This window comes from Falco naumanni, chromosome 6, assembly GCF_017639655.2.
Source record: "Falco naumanni isolate bFalNau1 chromosome 6, bFalNau1.pat, whole genome shotgun sequence".
Classification (NCBI taxonomy): Eukaryota; Metazoa; Chordata; class Aves; order Falconiformes; family Falconidae; genus Falco; species Falco naumanni.
The window spans coordinates 22,409,483-22,427,471 of NC_054059.1; the positions used below are offsets into that span (position 1 = coordinate 22,409,483).

Below are 17,989 nucleotides of genomic sequence, written 5' to 3' on the forward strand. Positions count from 1 at the left end.
GCAGACAAGGTTTCTCTGCGTAACCACAGCACCAAGAGAAACACGGTGCAGGCTCCCAGGCTGAGGCTGGATCTTCTGCTTTGCACAGGGAAGGTGAATGCTAGCCCTGAAACCATTTCAGGAGAGGAGAAACAGGCTTTCTCATAATGAAAGGCTACAGTTAAATCTAATCCTGTATGAAAAGACCACTCAGTTATTGGTACAGTCTTTTGACCACCATGCATACTGTTCTAGCCAAAGGTTTCTACAGTCCCCCATAACATGGCTGTCCTTGAAATGCCCTGAAAGCTCTTCACTATGCTCCATCGTGGTCACCAGGACCTCTGAGCTACACTTCAAGTAAAAATGTATGTATGGACGTGTAACAGTTACTTCTTGAAACAAAGAATGATGAACAGTAAAAGACCATTAAGAAGCCAAAGGAGACTTTTGAGGAAAAGAATCTCAGCCACTCAAGGAATTTCTATTTCCCACAAAAAGAACGAACTCTTTGATGATTTTTCTACCAAGCCATGGATGTCAAAAATAGGAATACAAGTCTCTATTTAACACAGAAGATGCTGGGACACATCTTTTTACATATGCCTCTTGTCAACTTCCATTATACACTGGTCTCCAATGCCAAACAAAACTAAAAGGAGACTGTAGGATCAAACAGGCCAGTTCAATTTTTACAAAGCAAATCTGACTTTTAATAAAGTCAAATTTTGAAGTATTAGAAAGGAGGTTCCTTCCTGGACCAGTAATTTAAAGTTCAGTCATAATAAGATGACTTAGAAAAGCTTAGTTTTGGCATGTATAGATTCTGGCTGCTTAACTAAGAAGAAGTGATCAGCTAGAATGAGGGGAAAAGGTTAAGGAAAATTAGTCTGTTCGGATCCAAGTCTGCTGTTTTCGATGTGTGCCATCAGTGGCCACCTCAAAGACCTACATCTGTGATTTGGGGTTTACTTTCTCTTTTCAATGCTGGAGCAGTGTGTGCTCAGGCTCTGCATGGAAAAAAGCGTTTTGCTCCGTGTCCAGACCCTAGGCAGTGCTAACTGAATGTAAATTCAAGTCCTTCAAAGTACTTCTCAAACACAGCCTCTTTGCACTTCAATTGAAACATCGGCTGTATGTGAGCGTAGGGTAGGTGAGGAAGTCACATTGTGCTCTCCTACGGGCTGGCCTCTCACAGCCCTTTTCTTTGCTGCTCCCTGCGTAGGCCCACACCTCCACTTGCTGCCCTGCTAGTGAAAGATCCTGTCATTTCTGAGGGCTTTCCATGTTGAAGAGTTTCTCCATTTGTAAGGTTATGAGAGTGGTTTTTCGTACTGTAAGAGTACTCAAACGTCGCAAAAACAGTCATTAAAACTTACCAATGTCATACTGTGTTTGCAATTCAAGAGAGAATTTTAATTAAGCTAATGCTTTTACTCGAATCCTGGACAGACTTCCCTCAAACATAATGAGATACATTAGCTATTAACATATCTTCCTGCTTCTTCCCTTTTCTCACTGAGCCCTCCACAACGAATCCTAGCCGGTAAAGGGAGCAGGTAGTTAGTTTCTCAGTAGAGAGAGTCTTTCTGAGCTTGGACATCCATGAAAAGAACCCTGTTTCTTGCTTTCCAGATTAAGCAGTAAGAAACAGCGATACGTTCACAGTGATATTTTTGTAAGGTATTTTCTTGGAAAGACTGCTTACATGCAGGTGACTTTTATCAGCACAGTCTATATTACAGGTCCTCAAACTACGGCCCGCGGGCTGGATACGGCCCCCCAGGGTCCTCAATCTGCCCCTCCGTATTTACAGACCCCCCCGCCGGGGGTTGGGGGGGAAACCAAGCAGCCGCAGATGACTGCCTGCCACTTCATCCGCGCTTCGGCCCCCCGGTTAAAAAGTTTGAGGACCCCTGGTCTATATGATGGGCTGCATTTTATTTAAACCACATAACCCAAAGCATTTTCTGTGTGGCAGGTATCTATAACTTCCTAATCTTTTTTCCTGATGGGTTATTTTACATGTATTATGTTTAGGTAAACCTGGATATTTGTTACACCCCGAAGTCAGATGTTAATTGATGGTCTTATGTTGCCATAGCCCATGGGGGCAAAATGCTGCATGTATCCTGTGCCAGTTTTTTAAGCAGGGTCTTTTAGTAACAATGAATTATATCATACCTTCAAGACAGTATTTCAGAACTATACATGGGAATCCATCTCACCTCATGTTAGTCACTTAAAAAACAGTCATCCAAGTCTACGTTAGTTGCCTGATCTCTTTTAGAATTACTGGGAGAAAAATAAGCAATTCTGGGGGCAATTCTTACCCATCTTAGATGCTCATTTTACCACAAAATGAATCATCCTATGCAGGTGCCTACTTTTCTCCATCAATCGTAACAAAAATCAAGGACAACCAGCTTAGATCAGGACATCTAATTTTGAAATGCCTACAGAGGTCAGATAAACTCCAACCAAAAGCTTTGCCCTTGTGACAGCACTGGTAGGACTCTGGTATGCATTGGGACATAACCTCTCCTGTCTTCCATTACCTGTGTTCAATGAAAAGGTCGGAGCTTCATCTCCTTTGCTCCACAACCCCTGTGAGCTGGCTGTTAAAGCAAGCCTGAGTGGAATTTGCTTGCATTAATGACGGGATCTTAATTTCCTGCTCCTTGATCCCTTCTGCTCGAGCTACTACACAGCAGCTAGTAATGGCTTTGCCCAAGGTCTTTTTGTAGCTCCACAGAGGTATTAAAAGCAAACCCTCAGTATTTCTGTAGCTTTTAAATTGACTGCACAGTTTTAGGCACTGGACTAGACTGTACTGTTAATCTCACTGACGACGTAGATACTGAAGTCAGTGGAGTCAGACCAGTTCACACAACCTCAGGATCTGGACCATTATCATAACATAGGCAAAATTTGTGCTTCTTATATTTGCCTTTTAAAAACCTTTTTCAAAATATGTCACTGTAGAGAGTGCTATCATATGAATCCCATATAAAATGCTATTTTTTAAGCAGCATCTGTTTCTGACATCTCACTGCTAAAGAGAATCTCTATAGCACTTGTGAAAAAAGACTGAAATCATTAGCATGGCATGTAACCTCAGAATTTAGTGGGGTAAGGTAAAATGACTGGAGGAGTTGTTTTTCTTTAAAAAAATCTGTGTGTGCATCAGGTTAGACTAAATATTCAGAGTAGATCAATTTAGGCTTAAGTTCTGTACATCTATCTGATTTTGTACAGGAAACTAACAATTAAGTGCAGATGCGACCACTGAATTTGGAAAAAAATGGAGTCTTAAGTATACAGTACAATCTCCCAGGAGGAGAACAGTATAAAAGGAATTACTGTAATCAAGTCATTCAGTGCGTAAGTTGTTACCTCCATATTGAGGAAACTTAGGTCTGTAGGCAGCCCATGTTACGTAAATGATAAAATCTGTTTTGACAGTGTAATTAATGTTAGTCTCAAAACAGAAATGCAAATCAAACAAGACATCAAGATCAGGAACTGTAAGCCTTTGCCAAAGTTAAGAGAGATGTGGGCAACACAAACCTCATGGATTGCTGATGGACTAGTTACAAAGGGTTCTATTTTAGATCAGTTAATTAGTGAGAAATTATAGCCTAACCAGCATCCTGTCGATGGTATGGCAAAGTGCTGACAGCTGTATTGCTCTTCTAAATAGCTCCTATGTGCCTCCAGAATACTGAAGTTGCATTAAAAAAACGCCATCTCAGTTTTTTGGTTGCAGGAAGGAAAAAGGTACCTTTAACTATACTCTGTTTTATTTACAGAATGTAGGTGCAGCTTTTCAGGTGTAAAGGTTACATTTTTCACATCATCAAAACAGAAAGAGACAAAGAGAAAAAATTGCTCCAAAAGCTGAAAGTCACTCTTACTGGGCTACTCTTTTCACATTGAAATAAACCAGAAAATTTGAAAACGTTTTTCAATAGATTCAAACCAATATTGCTGTAATTCTGTACTTAAAAAAAAAAAACCACAACAAAAAAACAATCGCCTTGAACTCCCACATACCTTTGTCAGTCAAGTCAAATAATTTCCATCAGCCTCCTAAACCCACTTATGGCCATATTATGTAGGCTTATCATTGGTTTTGTTGGTATATTTTCTATTCTTATTCTTACAGTAACTATGTGCAGCTTGTGATTTTCTTTAACAGAGAGTAAGGAATTCTAAACTGAATGGGATGAGAAAAACCGTTTGCTTACTTAAGATTAAGGAACTGTTGCACAGTAGAATAATTTTAACAGTGCATTATGATAATGGCCCTACATTATAGAATGTAAGTGATTACAATATATTTTAATTAAAGATAATTTAATACCTTTAAATCATTCTTTTAATCCACAGAGAGCTGAAGTCCGGACACAATCTGAGAGTGCACTTTTGAGATTGGCAACAATACAGGCAATAGTCAAATCAAGAAATCATTTTACCCAAGATGCAGATGGAGTTACTATCAGTGTCAAAACCAGTGCTCAGAACGCTACTTGCAGGCTGCCAACCCTGTATTTAAGTGCAGCAAATGATGCTCTTGACCCAGTAAGAGCACGGCCTTCTCTGTTATCCTTGCTTTCAGTGCGACTAGGATTTAATCTTTGGTTTCATCCTATAATGCAGTTTGAATAGGCTCAACTTTTATGTCAGATTTATAAAAGTTAGGTAGCTATACTGTGCTATTATTGTAGGCAACAAATAGGGACATCCAGAGGGCAACTTCTTTCATAGCAGATACCAATTCTAAAGAAGATAAATCACATTTCATTGACTATAATAGGACATTAATGTGACTGCCTTTGACAGCTACATTTTAGATATATGTATTAGGTGAGATGAATTTTTATGACTGAAATCTTTGGGGATTTTTTTTGGTTGTTTTTTTGTTGGGTTTTTTTTGTGTGCATGTTTGGGGGAAGGAGGAAAAGAGTGGAAATATATGTATTTTTCTGGAGACAGAACTATCCCAAAGGGTCAAGAAATGCATATAAAAATCATGACTCATTGATAGGTCCTTGATATTCTGTTCTCAGTCTCGGAAAGCCAAGAGATAGGTTACTCAGTTCAAACTCAGTATCTTCCCTAACCCTGTTTGGATGTCCTCTAGCTGTCCTTGAAGAGTAGCAATGAGTTGCTTGCTTGTTCTGATATTTGTGGTTTCGAGTGTGTGTATTTTAATGGACTATATTGTGAGGGTAAACTTTGGCCTTACAGTGAGTACAGAGTTTGCTAGTAAGCATCGGAATGCTGTTAGGTATGTGTAAGACACCTCGCTGTAGGTAGGGGTTTCTTAATTCTGTGTTGGTACACAGTAGGATCCATACACTGTATTCAGTCTGAGTCAAAGCCACCTAAACCATCAGTATCTAATGCCTTTCCAGAGATCCTAGGCCCTCCTGCCTAGCTTACATGTGCTTGCCCAGAAAGATGCAATTCTCTGGTAGGTCCCACGTGGATGTCTCAAATGGTACCAGCCAATTATCTTTGAACTAATCTGAATTTATTGTCATGGGAACTTAGACAACTAGTTTGCATGAAAGCATCTATGTTTAGACAACAATCTGGATGCAAAATCCACACCACTCAACTAACTTGTCAGGCCAAAGGCTAATTCTCTCTGGTTATGCCCTAGGAATCTTTATTTTATCTTTATTTTAGTATCTTTATTTTCTCTGATCCTCTGTAAAAAAATCTTTCAAGTACATTTTAAGTATAAGGTTTACCAATTACCCCCTGGGGTAGATCCAAGTCTGAATAAAATTCCTGACACAGAAGTGGAGACTTACGTTCAAGCTTATCTTGATGAAACTCCATTTTAGGGAACTGAAAATAGTGGATGGGAGTTGCTGAGAGGCTGCAGAGATGTGCAAGCATCCCAAGAGGTTTTTTTATATTAACAAAAAAAAGAATTTGCTGGAAGTAAAACTAAAGGTAACTATAAAAGGTTTTCTCGTACTACTGTGCCTCTCCACTGAAACATAGATATGGCTTTATTTAAATAGTGGAGAACTTTGTTTCTGCCTTCAGGTTACTCCCCGTTACTGGGAAGGATTTGGGTGGCAGCTTCCCACTACCATTCTGTTCTCCTGGAAAAGGCAATTTTGCAAGTTAAAAATAATGTCCCTCAGGAGAAGTACATTTGTAAGTGGCAAACATTAATCAAAACGTCCTCGCCACGAGGCAGAACACAGTGAAAGCACCTGAACTGGCCTCCTTAAGTGTCTGATAATACATTTTTGGAAATAGCTTTACTGGCCAATGGACATTCTAGAAGTGGAAGGGTCCCTATGGAAGCGAGACCTGACTTGCCATAAAGGAGTTTATAGTTATTTTGAAGTGCAGCTCTCTTTCTTCACACATAGCCTCAGCTGGCCCTTGTGCCCTTGCTAGGACCCATGGGAGAGGAATTCCCCTGTGGCTGCATGCATCACAAATAAATAAATATAATGCATCAATTATTGTAAAGGAGCCACAGCAGAACACAACTCACACCCCTGTTGTACTGAAAGCATAACAAAGCTGAGGGCCAATTTGTCAGCAAGCGAAACTGGGTCAACTTTAACAGAGTTATGCTTAGTTACATTAACTAATGGACTGAGGCCCTGATGGATGAAATATTACATGTGAGCTAGTAAAAATTAGTGTCAGAATGCAATCAAAATGATGTCTGTATACCCAGCACAGCAAGCATTGTAGTTCCAGCGCACATCTCATCATTATGGCTCCTGACATACATGCCTTCGACAAAACCCAGGACTGAATATATGCAGAGCTTCTGAGAATACTCCTTAAAGGTTTTTTCATCCATGGAGGAACACAGAAGGAGAAGCACCGGCAGGAGAGGGATCCCGCTTTCTTTTTACTACAAGGAAACATGATGAACTGGTGCTTCTAGGCTCACCCACCCTGTGAGCTTCCCCCAGCTGCACAGACACACCTGAGGACAAAAACCTCTGGCACCCTCAAGCTGAACAGCTGGGCTGAGATTTACCTCTGTCACTGTTACAGTCTATCGTGTCAGCAAGGCTTCAAACACTGCACAGTGAATCACCTTCCTTGCATAATTTTTTTTCCTTATACATACTTGTTTGGTTGTTTGTTGTTGTATTATTTTTTTTTCTCTGCATAACACGCTACAGAAAATGAAGCCGAGAAAACTCTGTGAAAACTGATCCCACAGAACAGCTTTGAAGCCAAATTCTGTCAGGGGAGGGAACAGGGGTGTCCTTTTTAATAAAGAAAGAAGCAGCTGTCTGGCAAATCTAATAGGTTACAGAGGAATTATGTCAAGCGCAGAACAGCAGGAGCAAGGGAGAAACACTCATTACACATTTTTTAAACTAACCATAGATGGAGGGCAGTGACTTCATTTTTTATCTTTGCCTCTGCAGATCATCTGTACCAAGGAGAATGAAAATTATGAAAAGCTCCTGGCTACCGCTCCCACTGTTTTCACGCCTCATCAGCCTAAAGAGGCCAGGCAGCCCTGATTAGCACAGCTTTACTCTATCTCAGGGAATCCCAGACTTACGAACAGTTGCAATGCCCCCTTGACCATCCTCTATTGAACTCTTTGAACCAAAGGGCCTGTGTCACCTTCATCCTGGTGACTCCCTGGGCCACTTCCACCATGTAGAACAGCTATTAAACAGCAGTGTCCACATAGCAGCAGAACTTCAATATATTTAAAAGAATTAAAGACTAATTATCCCCCCTTTATAAGCCCAGAGCAACGAAAAATGTGTATCCAAGTGTAGAACTGGGCTTATCGTTTGTTAGTGTAAGATTTATTCTCACAGTATAGGCACACCAAGTTGGCACAGCATCAATGTATTAACTCAAGTTCCCCAAGTGCTCCCACAGATATATGGTATGCTGCCTGCAGAGAGTCAGAATGCCAGATAATTCCGTGGGGCCCCAACAGTAATTAAGCAAAGTCAACAGGCAAATTATAAGTGAGAAAACAGCCTTCTATATCTTATTTGGACTTAAGGTTTTGTGGTTTTAAACATGCCTGTTGTGGATATCACTGCTGGCTGTTACTTAGTATTGTATACCAGTAAAAACCTCTAAGACTCAGCACTTATATCTATAGAGAGAACAGAAACTGTGGAAATGTTACTTCATGCGTATGTTTTTCCCTATTTGGCTGGGTTTTCTTAGCCACAGCGTGTTGGATTAAGATCCAAGCAGCCACCTGGATGAAGTATCTTATCCTTGAGGAAATAAAAAAAAGTAATGCATTTATTGATCATAAAATATTTTTCTTTTAGGAACTGAGGAGTGTGTTTTCCCAATTTTTATGTTTATAAACAATTATAAATCCCCTCTGAGTCTTCTCTTCCGCAGGCTGAAGAGTCCCACCTCTCTTATCCTTTCCTCATGGGAGAGATGCTTGAGACCCTTTGTCTTCTTAGTGATCCTTCAGTGAACTCCATTAGCTTCATATGTAGTAGCACCAAACTTTTGCCTGCCCTGGTATCCTCATATCTTTGGAAAAAAAAAACAAACCCAACCAACAAAACCAAGCCCAAAAAGAATAACTACTTTCATTAGTGTTCAGACAGCAACCAGAGAATCAGTCCTTTTGGGGTCTGCAGGGGTAGCTGTGCTATGGAACAGTACAACTTCTCAATCAAATACCATATTTTCATGCCTTTATGTTTGTAGGTACATGACCATGCAATCTATTTACTGGCAATGAGAGTTTTGTTGCTAAATGTCAAATGTGCACTAAAAATTCACCCTACGTAGCCCCTTGTTTAAAAAATGGAAATCTGGAAATAGCTTTAAGTCAGGAGAAAGGAAACCTGCAATTTCTCAGGCATTCTGTGGAATCGTATGAGCTGTAATTGAAAACTCCCTCATGCAATGTGACCTTGTCTGAATTAATTGCTTTTCGAATTACTGCTCAATAGTTCAGCAAATGTGGAATTCTCTGAGTTTACTCCTTGCCAAGCAGAGTCCTACTGGCTGAGAAAAGTAAAATGGACAAAAGACAGTTCTCTACTTATCACCTTTTTCAGTGGACTCTTCCATGCACATGAATTTAGTAAAGCTACCTACTATGAATTAGATAAAAGGAAGTACATATACAACTGATCTGACAGGTTTGCATTTTGCTATGTTTTCTAGAAAAATGAAGTCACTGTAATACAGTGTACTGGTCACTTAAGGCTAGTAACTATATCCCCTGACACCAGCAGTGCTTCTCCAAATATTGGCTGGAAACCCATGAAGCAGGAGAAGTGATCTTGGACTGACACCTAAGATAGGATAACAACCCAGGATGCCTTTATGTACCATGACCCAATCCCCATTTTGCTGAAGTCCATAGCTAGGTAGATTTTTTTGTCATTAAACCTTTCATGAAAACATACAGTTGTAGCCAAAAAACAGATTAGAGGAAAATGCAAAGTAGTTTTAAGAAACTGAAAAAGATGTTCCCTTTTATTCATCAGACTAAAAGCTGAAGAACTTAACTGAGGCCACTTGTCGCAGCACTCTCCAAACTACCACACTGTGACAAAGTCTTTTACCATCTCATACCAGCATACTCTTCATGCCAGTCCCTCTGCTGCCTTCTCCTCATCTCACCTCATCCAGGGCATGTGTTCTCTCTTATCTTGCTTCTTCCTCTCTCTGCTTCTTCCTTGGCTGCTCTCTCTTCATTGGCTCTCAACCACCTAACAGAACCAGCCTCAGCTGCACCTTATCTACATCGGCCAACACCCCTAAAGCCAGCCCACAGTTGCATATTATCAATGCTAATTAACCCAGCTTCATTCCTCTACAGCCACTCAGTCAGTGCTAGTTGCTGGAGAAGGATTTCTTGCCTCTGACCAGAGTGCTTCAGTTCCTCCTTATATGATATTTAGTCTTTTCTGCTTCAGCAGTTTCAATTTGCATATAAAAGCAATATTCACTGAGCGGATATCCCACCTGATGGGTGAGTGTCCTGAGCAGCAGGCTAGAGTGGTAGCGTCTCTCTCAGTAAAGGTGAAAGTGGTTTATACAATGTGTAATAATGCCATCAGGAGAAACTGAGTGTGCCCCCCACATCTGAAAAGGCAATAACCTGGTTTTGGTTATCCTGGATGGCCAAAGGTGCAAGTATCAAATTACTCTCTGTCTCAGAACATGGATTTAAACATGTTGTTTTGCTTCACAGGAGATCATCCTAACTGCTACCTGCAGTATCATTGCAACCCAGTAATATTTCTGCATTCACGGTAAAACCAAACAACATCAGCAGGAGAAAAAAAAACAACTGTGAGGAACTATAACACATGGAATAAGTCATATAGAGTACATCTAACAAAAATAAGTTGGCTTTCTCAGGCAAAGGGCTAACAAGGGAGAGTGGTTAATATCTTCCAGACCTCCTCATTGGTTACGTTTTCATAGCACAACCCAGCGCTGTACCAGGGTATTTAAATTAATTTTCAGTAAGACAACCTAGGTATTGCATGTGGGATGATGTGTTACTGCAGCACTGCTCCCAGCCTAGCGCGCTCTGCTTCCCAACAGGGCTACACAGCCAGGGCTCACTACGCACTGAGCTGATGGTGCCACGGCTCTGATACTTCAGGTAGCTTGCACACCTCCCCGCAGCACTCTGCCACACTACTCAGACTTCATCGGAAAGAAGCCTTCCAAGTGAACAGAATAGGGAACCGAGCTGGTACCACCTGGAAAAGCGACCCAGATTTTGTGAGCTCTTCCTGAAAAGCAAAGCATTGCTTGCAAGAGTAGCAAAGATGTAAGGCAGTAATAGTTAGGATGACTGCTGCACTCCGTGACTTCCCATTCAGGAAATTACATGTTGTCTGTGATGGAGGGGCAAGGTGGGAGGCAGCAGCAGCTGGAGCTGTATTTTCTCAGCTGTGCATCTGACAGCTGCAACTGGATACAATTCAGAGACAGAAAGCATATGCTGTCATTCAGGGCTTTTAACATGAAGTACTTTCTACTGGGTTCATTATCTCTTTACAAAATGAAACAGGATGGCTAGAAATGCCATAACCACAATGAAATATGAGTCTTAGCAGGGGTCACACAGAGTCCAGGTCTAGCTACAGTGTGTGCGCAAGGCTGGCTGCCTCCTCTGCATTGTCATTTGTCTCATTCATTTACACCTGGGGCAACAGGTAGTGCCCTTTATCTTGTCACACAGACTCCATCAGAGGTGGAGAAGTCTGGCTTCAAAAATAATTAAGGTAATAATTAAGCTGTGTGGGTCTGTGTAAAAGTTATGTGTTTATTAGTACCATAGATATTACCAATGAACCTACTGGGCTTTCTCTGTAAAGTTGTATACATTTAAAAAGAGCTAGTTAGCTCCTACCCCATCTATTAGAAAACCCTGTTTACATTCTCCATTAATAACGTCTCACATAATATTCATCATAGCTGCAAACTTCTTACCTTCTGAAAGGTGCTAATGCATCTAGGAACATTTTAGGAAAAGGCATGCTGTAAATATATATTCCATACTTCTGTAATTGAAATCATAGATCAAATATTGCAGTTTTAATTTTTGATTTACATTTTTAGTTACATGAATTCATTTTTAGCTAAGCCTGTGTGTTATGATTTAATTGCTTTACAACATCGATAAGAGGCAGTCATGACCTATATCACTAAAATTTCAAGTAATAATTAAATTGCAATGCCTATTAATTTTCTAAGAAATTGCTTTAGTTTCTTTGCCAAGAAGAGTTTGCTACATCAGAAGCTAAAAAGGAATTAATGTAATGTAATTTTCCTAAGAATTCAAAAGACTGAATTTGAACTGAAGGCTGATGTGAAACTTTGACCTTTTTGACGTTTATTTGAATGAAGCCCATATAAATGTCAAATATCTGCCAACACCATTTTCACATTCCAGGCAACTGCTTCTTTTGCAGTTTTTAGAGAGGACTGAAGAAGTAAGATTATTTTTTTTTTTTTAATCGTAGTAATGATAGGAAATGAAGCATCTCCCTCCAAAGTGACAGGGCCTGAAGAGAGAAATATGGAAGATTTACCCCTAGGGGTTTTAAAAATGAGAACTTATTTGGCAACTGAAATTTTCAACTAATAAGGAATTACATAATCCTTAGTATTCTTTAAATCAGATAAATATTACTAATTCGAATATTTACCCTACACAGAAGCTGAGGAAAAACTTGATCAGTGGTACAGAGAAAGTATTTTGAATATAGAACCACACTCAGAACTGTATATAGTCCATAGGCTTGGAAACAGTTTTGGCTCAGGAAAACATCTCAAATAAACTTTTTACTCCACAATGTCAATATCACCTCCCTACAACAAAGCAGAAAGATTACATATTTGGCCAAGAATATCTATCTGACGTATAATTTCTGAGATGAGGGAGAAGCCTCGTGTGAAACGTAGGTTAAAGTTTTAAAACCCACAGTATTTAATCAGCAGAGTGCTAGTCAATGCAAGACATTTTTCATAAGTATGAAAACACTGGGATACAAACATATTTACTGCCTAATCTGGTTATTTTCCCAAACACATTCTATTATTCAGCTTTGTTGCTTGAGAGAAAATAAAATAAATTCCTCCAGAGAGAATGTTGGGCTTATTTAACATATAAACTGAAGACAGCTTAGGCTAAAACCAACCAACTTAGTAGTTGTGTCTTTTGCCTTGGAAGGTTTCTTCATAATAATCACACAGTACTATAGGACAAAGATGAAAATTAGTCTCTGGAGTAGCAATAAAATCCCATTTTATATCATGATAACATCTCTATTAAACAAAGGACAGAAATATCCCTAGATGTTACATCTAGGCATTGTAGGCCACAACTTCTGATTTTACACAAAGTTATATGTAATAATTAATATATTGTGCTTACCATAAAATAATATTTTATGCTACTTCTGGAGTGAAAATTTATGTTATCCAACCTCATCTTACTTCCTTTTTAAGCTCCCACTGATGTGTCAAGCAAATAATTTAAAATTTATTTTTTATGATATGTTTTGAGTTCTGTTTTTACCTTTTGTAGATGGGTAGCCTGCACTGCAATTTAGCAGTATGGGACGAGGACAATATCATAATTAGAAACTGTCATTAACATATTTGGTAACATAAAAGTGAATTTGCATCACTTAACAAAGAATACATATCTGTTATAGATTTAATTACTCTGTTATAGATTTAATTATTTAACTGCAATCTGTGCAATCTTTTCTCTACCAATACTAATCGTTAATATTCTAAAATAAATAAAGCTATCATCTTTGCTAAGCAATTAATAAGAGAAAAGAAAGTAGCCAGAAGCATGTTAAAAGATCCTAACAGTGAATGGTATAACAATGAACGCTAACGATCACTGATTAGTAATAGCAGATGTGTGAAGCTTGCCATGATGTTTATGATTCAGTGTATTGATACAACTGGTTACACCTTTGCTAAAGGTAATTAATTAATTCCTTGTCAAGTTAATTGTCTGCAAGTGTTTAGACCAAATATTTCAAATTTTGCTTCTCTTTTTCTTTTGGTACTTTAAGGACCTAAATTAAAATCATCGCAACTCATCTCATTTAGAAAATCAGTGACTTGATGGATAAAAATATATAAATGTCTAACAATATCTAAATGATGCTTGCATTTTTATATATATTTGCAGCTGGATAACACTATGCATGGGAAGTGGAGGTTAAAAGTCTAGGTCCATGGTATTATGCTCGCAGGATTCTCCCCAGAAGGAGCTTATTCCAAGCTGTACCCACAACAGTACAGTACTGCAAATCTAAGAATACTGGGTACTACACAGGGAAATTACTTCCAGTGTCAAACATCCTCTTACAAAGCAAGACAACACATTTTTACATGCAGAACAGTGGAAGGGTCAGTGTAGATTCGCTTACCTGTGGTTGACCTGATAGTTGAGGTGATGTTGGATGATGCCATCGCAGGTAAACATTCATCATCTTGGGAATAGCCTGCCTGAATGGCACGCAAGTAACTGTGGCTTCTTGTTCGGAAACATCCAGGGAGGTCAAGGGCATCCATTGCCTGAGCTTCAACTTCACTAAACACTGATTCACACACCGATTCAAATTGCCCATTAACCTCTGCTTCACTCATCTGAATAAACAACAACAATGCATTTGATTTTTGACTTGCTTTTTTGTGATCATCACGGCCTCAACATCTCAAATGGACACCTGTACATTGATGAAGAACTGTTTTAGCAAATAGTTAAAATGTCGTAATCCCTTCTGATCACATTCACATTTTTTCAACTTACATCAGCTGTCTATATGTATATAGTAAGTACATCACACATGCCATACAACTAATTTTACATTTTATATCTTTTGGCATATACAGAGGATTGTTAATACATGATTTAATAGTAACCAACAAGATCACTCTGTGCTGATAGAAATCCACACTCTGCCAGGATAGGGGAATTGAAATCAGCTGTACTAATAGCCTCAGAAGGTGAGGGTGGATTGCCTGGGTTCCTCACTTAACAGCAAAGTTACTACTCATGTGGATATTTAGTGTACATGGCAGGTTTTTCTTCCTCTCACTATCAAGGGGCTCAAGGAAGTATCTCATGCTTGAAGAAGTGTAAGTTGAGAGGAACTGATGCTTCTGAAAGGTTTGAGAAATATTGCATCTACACTTATGTCCAGTGAAGCATGTGAAAGAATAACCATTGTCTGAAATAGGGTGAAAAGTGGTCAGATGAGAAAGTAATGCTTGGCCCACCTTTAGCTGAGAAGGGCCCTAAACCACACTCCCTGGTTAACTGGGTTAGCCATTCAGCTACCGTGGGAACATGAGATGCAGCCACTACTGCTGCCTTTTCTGCAGCAGCATTATTTTAAGTCCGATACTTCTGCCACGGGCTGTGTGGAGGAGCCCTGCCTGCTGGAGCACCCGAGACGTGCCTACCTGCGCTACCTGCCAGGCTGGCCCCTTGGGGGATTTCAGCACCACCCTCCAGCTCCTGCAGGACTTGGGCAGGAGCCAGCATCTACCTGCTGTCTGAAGGCTGGGCATGATGCAAACTCGTACATTTTTGGGCAGCTTTCATGCTAAACAGGGTTTAGGCAGGCTGGCCAAGCTTAGGGAACCTGGCAGTAGGGAACTGTGTATTGCAGTTTCGAAGATGAGTGCCTAAATTCTACCTTCATCATTTTTAACAGGTTCTCTGAGATCAGCCCTAACTACCTGCAAATGTACCTGGATAATTCAAAATTGTGTTTATACAAAATCAGATAGGAAGCTAACACTGATATGACCTCCTGATAATATATTTTTTTTTTTTTAAATGGAGAGTGCTAGAAATTAGAATCAGCCTAAATACTAAGTTAAATTTGTAGCATCACTAAACAGCAGACCCAGTTGATATTACTTTTTCTACACGGCTGCTAAGTGCATTTTTCATGATTACTGTTCCTAGTACATTACTCATTACGGAAAGAGAGTGAGTGCAAATGTTTCGAATGTTTTAGGATTTTGATTAAGTAAATGGAAATTTCATATGGAACTTCTGATGATAATGAATAACTGATATTTTAATTTCATGTAAGACATCTTGGCTACTAAATCTCTTCTGAAAGAAATTACATTACCCATCATAAAAGTTTGTTTCTAATAAAGTTAAGTAGACTAATGCAATCTAATGTAAGGTTAAAACCCCCTATCTTACTCTGAAATATTTTGCATACATCATTGATCAGGAAATTTATGGTAATGTAGCCCATAAACACTAAGTCCTAACCACTTCTTTGAAACTAAGGTAATTGACAATAGAAAAATAAAAGTTTTAGAACTTAAATTAAAAACATAAACCATGGAACCCAGCATCTTTCTTGACTCCACCCCTGGTCAAGAGTGAAAAAGAAGGGCCCTCACAAAAAACATAATTATTAAAAAGGCATAAAAAAATACCACAAATCATACAATCTGCTATTATGTAGATAGGGCAAGAAGGTGATGGTGTTATGGAAAAGGAACAGGAAACAGCAAAGGTTCAGAATTTGTTATTTTAATATATTCACTGTGTGTAGTATCTATTAAATGCATTTGTTACTGGTCTGGAAACAGCTGGACTGTGAAGTAGGAAGTATGTGGTTGACACAAAATCACGTAGTTTAGTGAAGACTGAAAAAGAAAGTAAGAAACTATATCCAGCAGGTTTAATTAATCTGGCCAATTGAGCAATCTACCTGCAAATAAAATCTATTATGGACATCTTTCCAGGTAATGCACATTGGAATGAAGAATTTTAACATTGCTGAAACCAATTAGTCATTATGGACAGCTCAGTGAACATCTCCATGCACAGACATGGCCAAAGAGGCAGAAGATGTTAGAATAGTTCTATATTACAGCATTGTTAGGTGACAGCCAACAGCACTTGCTTTCAATGCAGGACCTAATTCTTATGAAACTTTCTCAAAACCAGAGTGTAATAAAAATAGAAAATAAGCAAACCAGGATAATGAAAACCAATGGGAACGATGGGGACAGGTTTCACAAGGGAGCTATGAAAAATAATGAAAGGTTTGGAAAATGACTGTTTCTAAATCTGATGCGTGCGATACAAGATTACACTTAGATTAATCCCACATAAATTAAGGAATTTGACTGAAGGGCATTAGTCAGGCAACTAGTCCCTCCCAATTCTCTACAGTCCGTGGAGCCTGCCCACAGTTTCCAGAGGGCTTTCAGCCCGCTTGGGATGTGCACTGTTCTGGAAGAAACTCTTTCACTCCATTAACTACAGAGGAATCTTTAGGTGTTGCCTCAGTTAAAATCTTTCAAGGTAGATGAGTTGAATCCAGGCCTGAATAGCCATGCAGTACAAATTGAATGTGAATGAATATAAAATTACTTTAAAAAAATACATATTTTTTTAACATAACCATTGTGCACAGTTAGCTACTATACCCTTAGGTGTCTCACTAAATGGTCAAAGAAAAATAAAGTAAGACATGTCTGAGAAGAGGGCAGGGCCCACCTGTCATGAAGCAACACAGGGAAGAAATGTCAGGACCAATGAACATTAGAAACTTTATGTAAAGTCCTCTGCAAAACAGAACATGCACATACTTCATCAGGCTGCTTGCACCTGATTCAGATCTCATTTCAACATGATTTGGTACTAACTAACCAACATAAAACTAGCAGGGTGGAAAAATGCCTCTTTTCAGAAGTCCCCATACACAGAGTAATTGATGGGAGTTATTCTTTCACCCAGAAGTGAGGGACTGAGTTTAGAGGTGAATCACTGCTCCTTTGGAGCATAATTATTTTAATCTATATCTTAATCTGGCAGCCCACATTTGCTGAAATCAGAGTAGATATTTTCAGAGGATGAGTATTATAAGTGAGTGTGCCCCTTATATTCAGTCTGAATCCTCTAAACATTCAAATATTTAATATAGACTAAAAATCAAAATACCAGTATTTATGTTTTTAATGAAAAATAAATGGAAAATATGCGTGATAGTGTCCCTTTGCTTCTAGCATTCGGTATTTTCCTTGAAATTTTGAACAAGGGTTACATTCCTTAGAACTGAATTACTTTGACAATTCACATCCTCATTTTGATATTGATTAACACCCCCCCCCAAACTAAACCCATCCACTAGTAACAACTCTTGCATCTGTGATTAACCTATAAGAAAAGTTATAACAAGAATTTCCCACCTGACTAACACAGCTGGCCTGACTGAGCGTGCTCACTGCTCTCATATAGCTCTGATTCCTTGAGCGAAACTTTGGGGAATTGTAGTTTGCAGAGGGATCCAGGTTGTGACCCCCAGGCACGTCACTTGCAGTTTGAAGGTAGCTCTGACTACAAAGGAAAGAGGAAGAAAAAAGGAAAGGGTGTAAAACTACAGATGGAATCAATTAGGACACTAAAGACAGTAATTTGTATGAGACACAAATCCATTCCCCAGGGTCCAAATCTCTCTCTATA

The 17,989-nt window shown here is 39.2% G+C and overlaps 1 protein-coding gene across 1 annotated transcript in view; it reads right to left on the minus strand.

Annotated features, from left to right (window-relative positions):
- Positions 1 to 17,989, minus strand: part of DLGAP2 (DLG associated protein 2) — a 109,609-nt gene that overhangs the window by 43,501 nt on the left and 48,119 nt on the right. The window contains exons 4-5 of the mRNA XM_040599140.1: positions 17,716 to 17,863; positions 13,911 to 14,130 (exon numbers count right to left, since the gene is read on the minus strand). Of these exons, the coding sequence (XP_040455074.1) occupies positions 13,911 to 14,130; positions 17,716 to 17,863 (368 nt within the window). The remainder of the gene's footprint in view (positions 1 to 13,910; positions 14,131 to 17,715; positions 17,864 to 17,989) is intronic.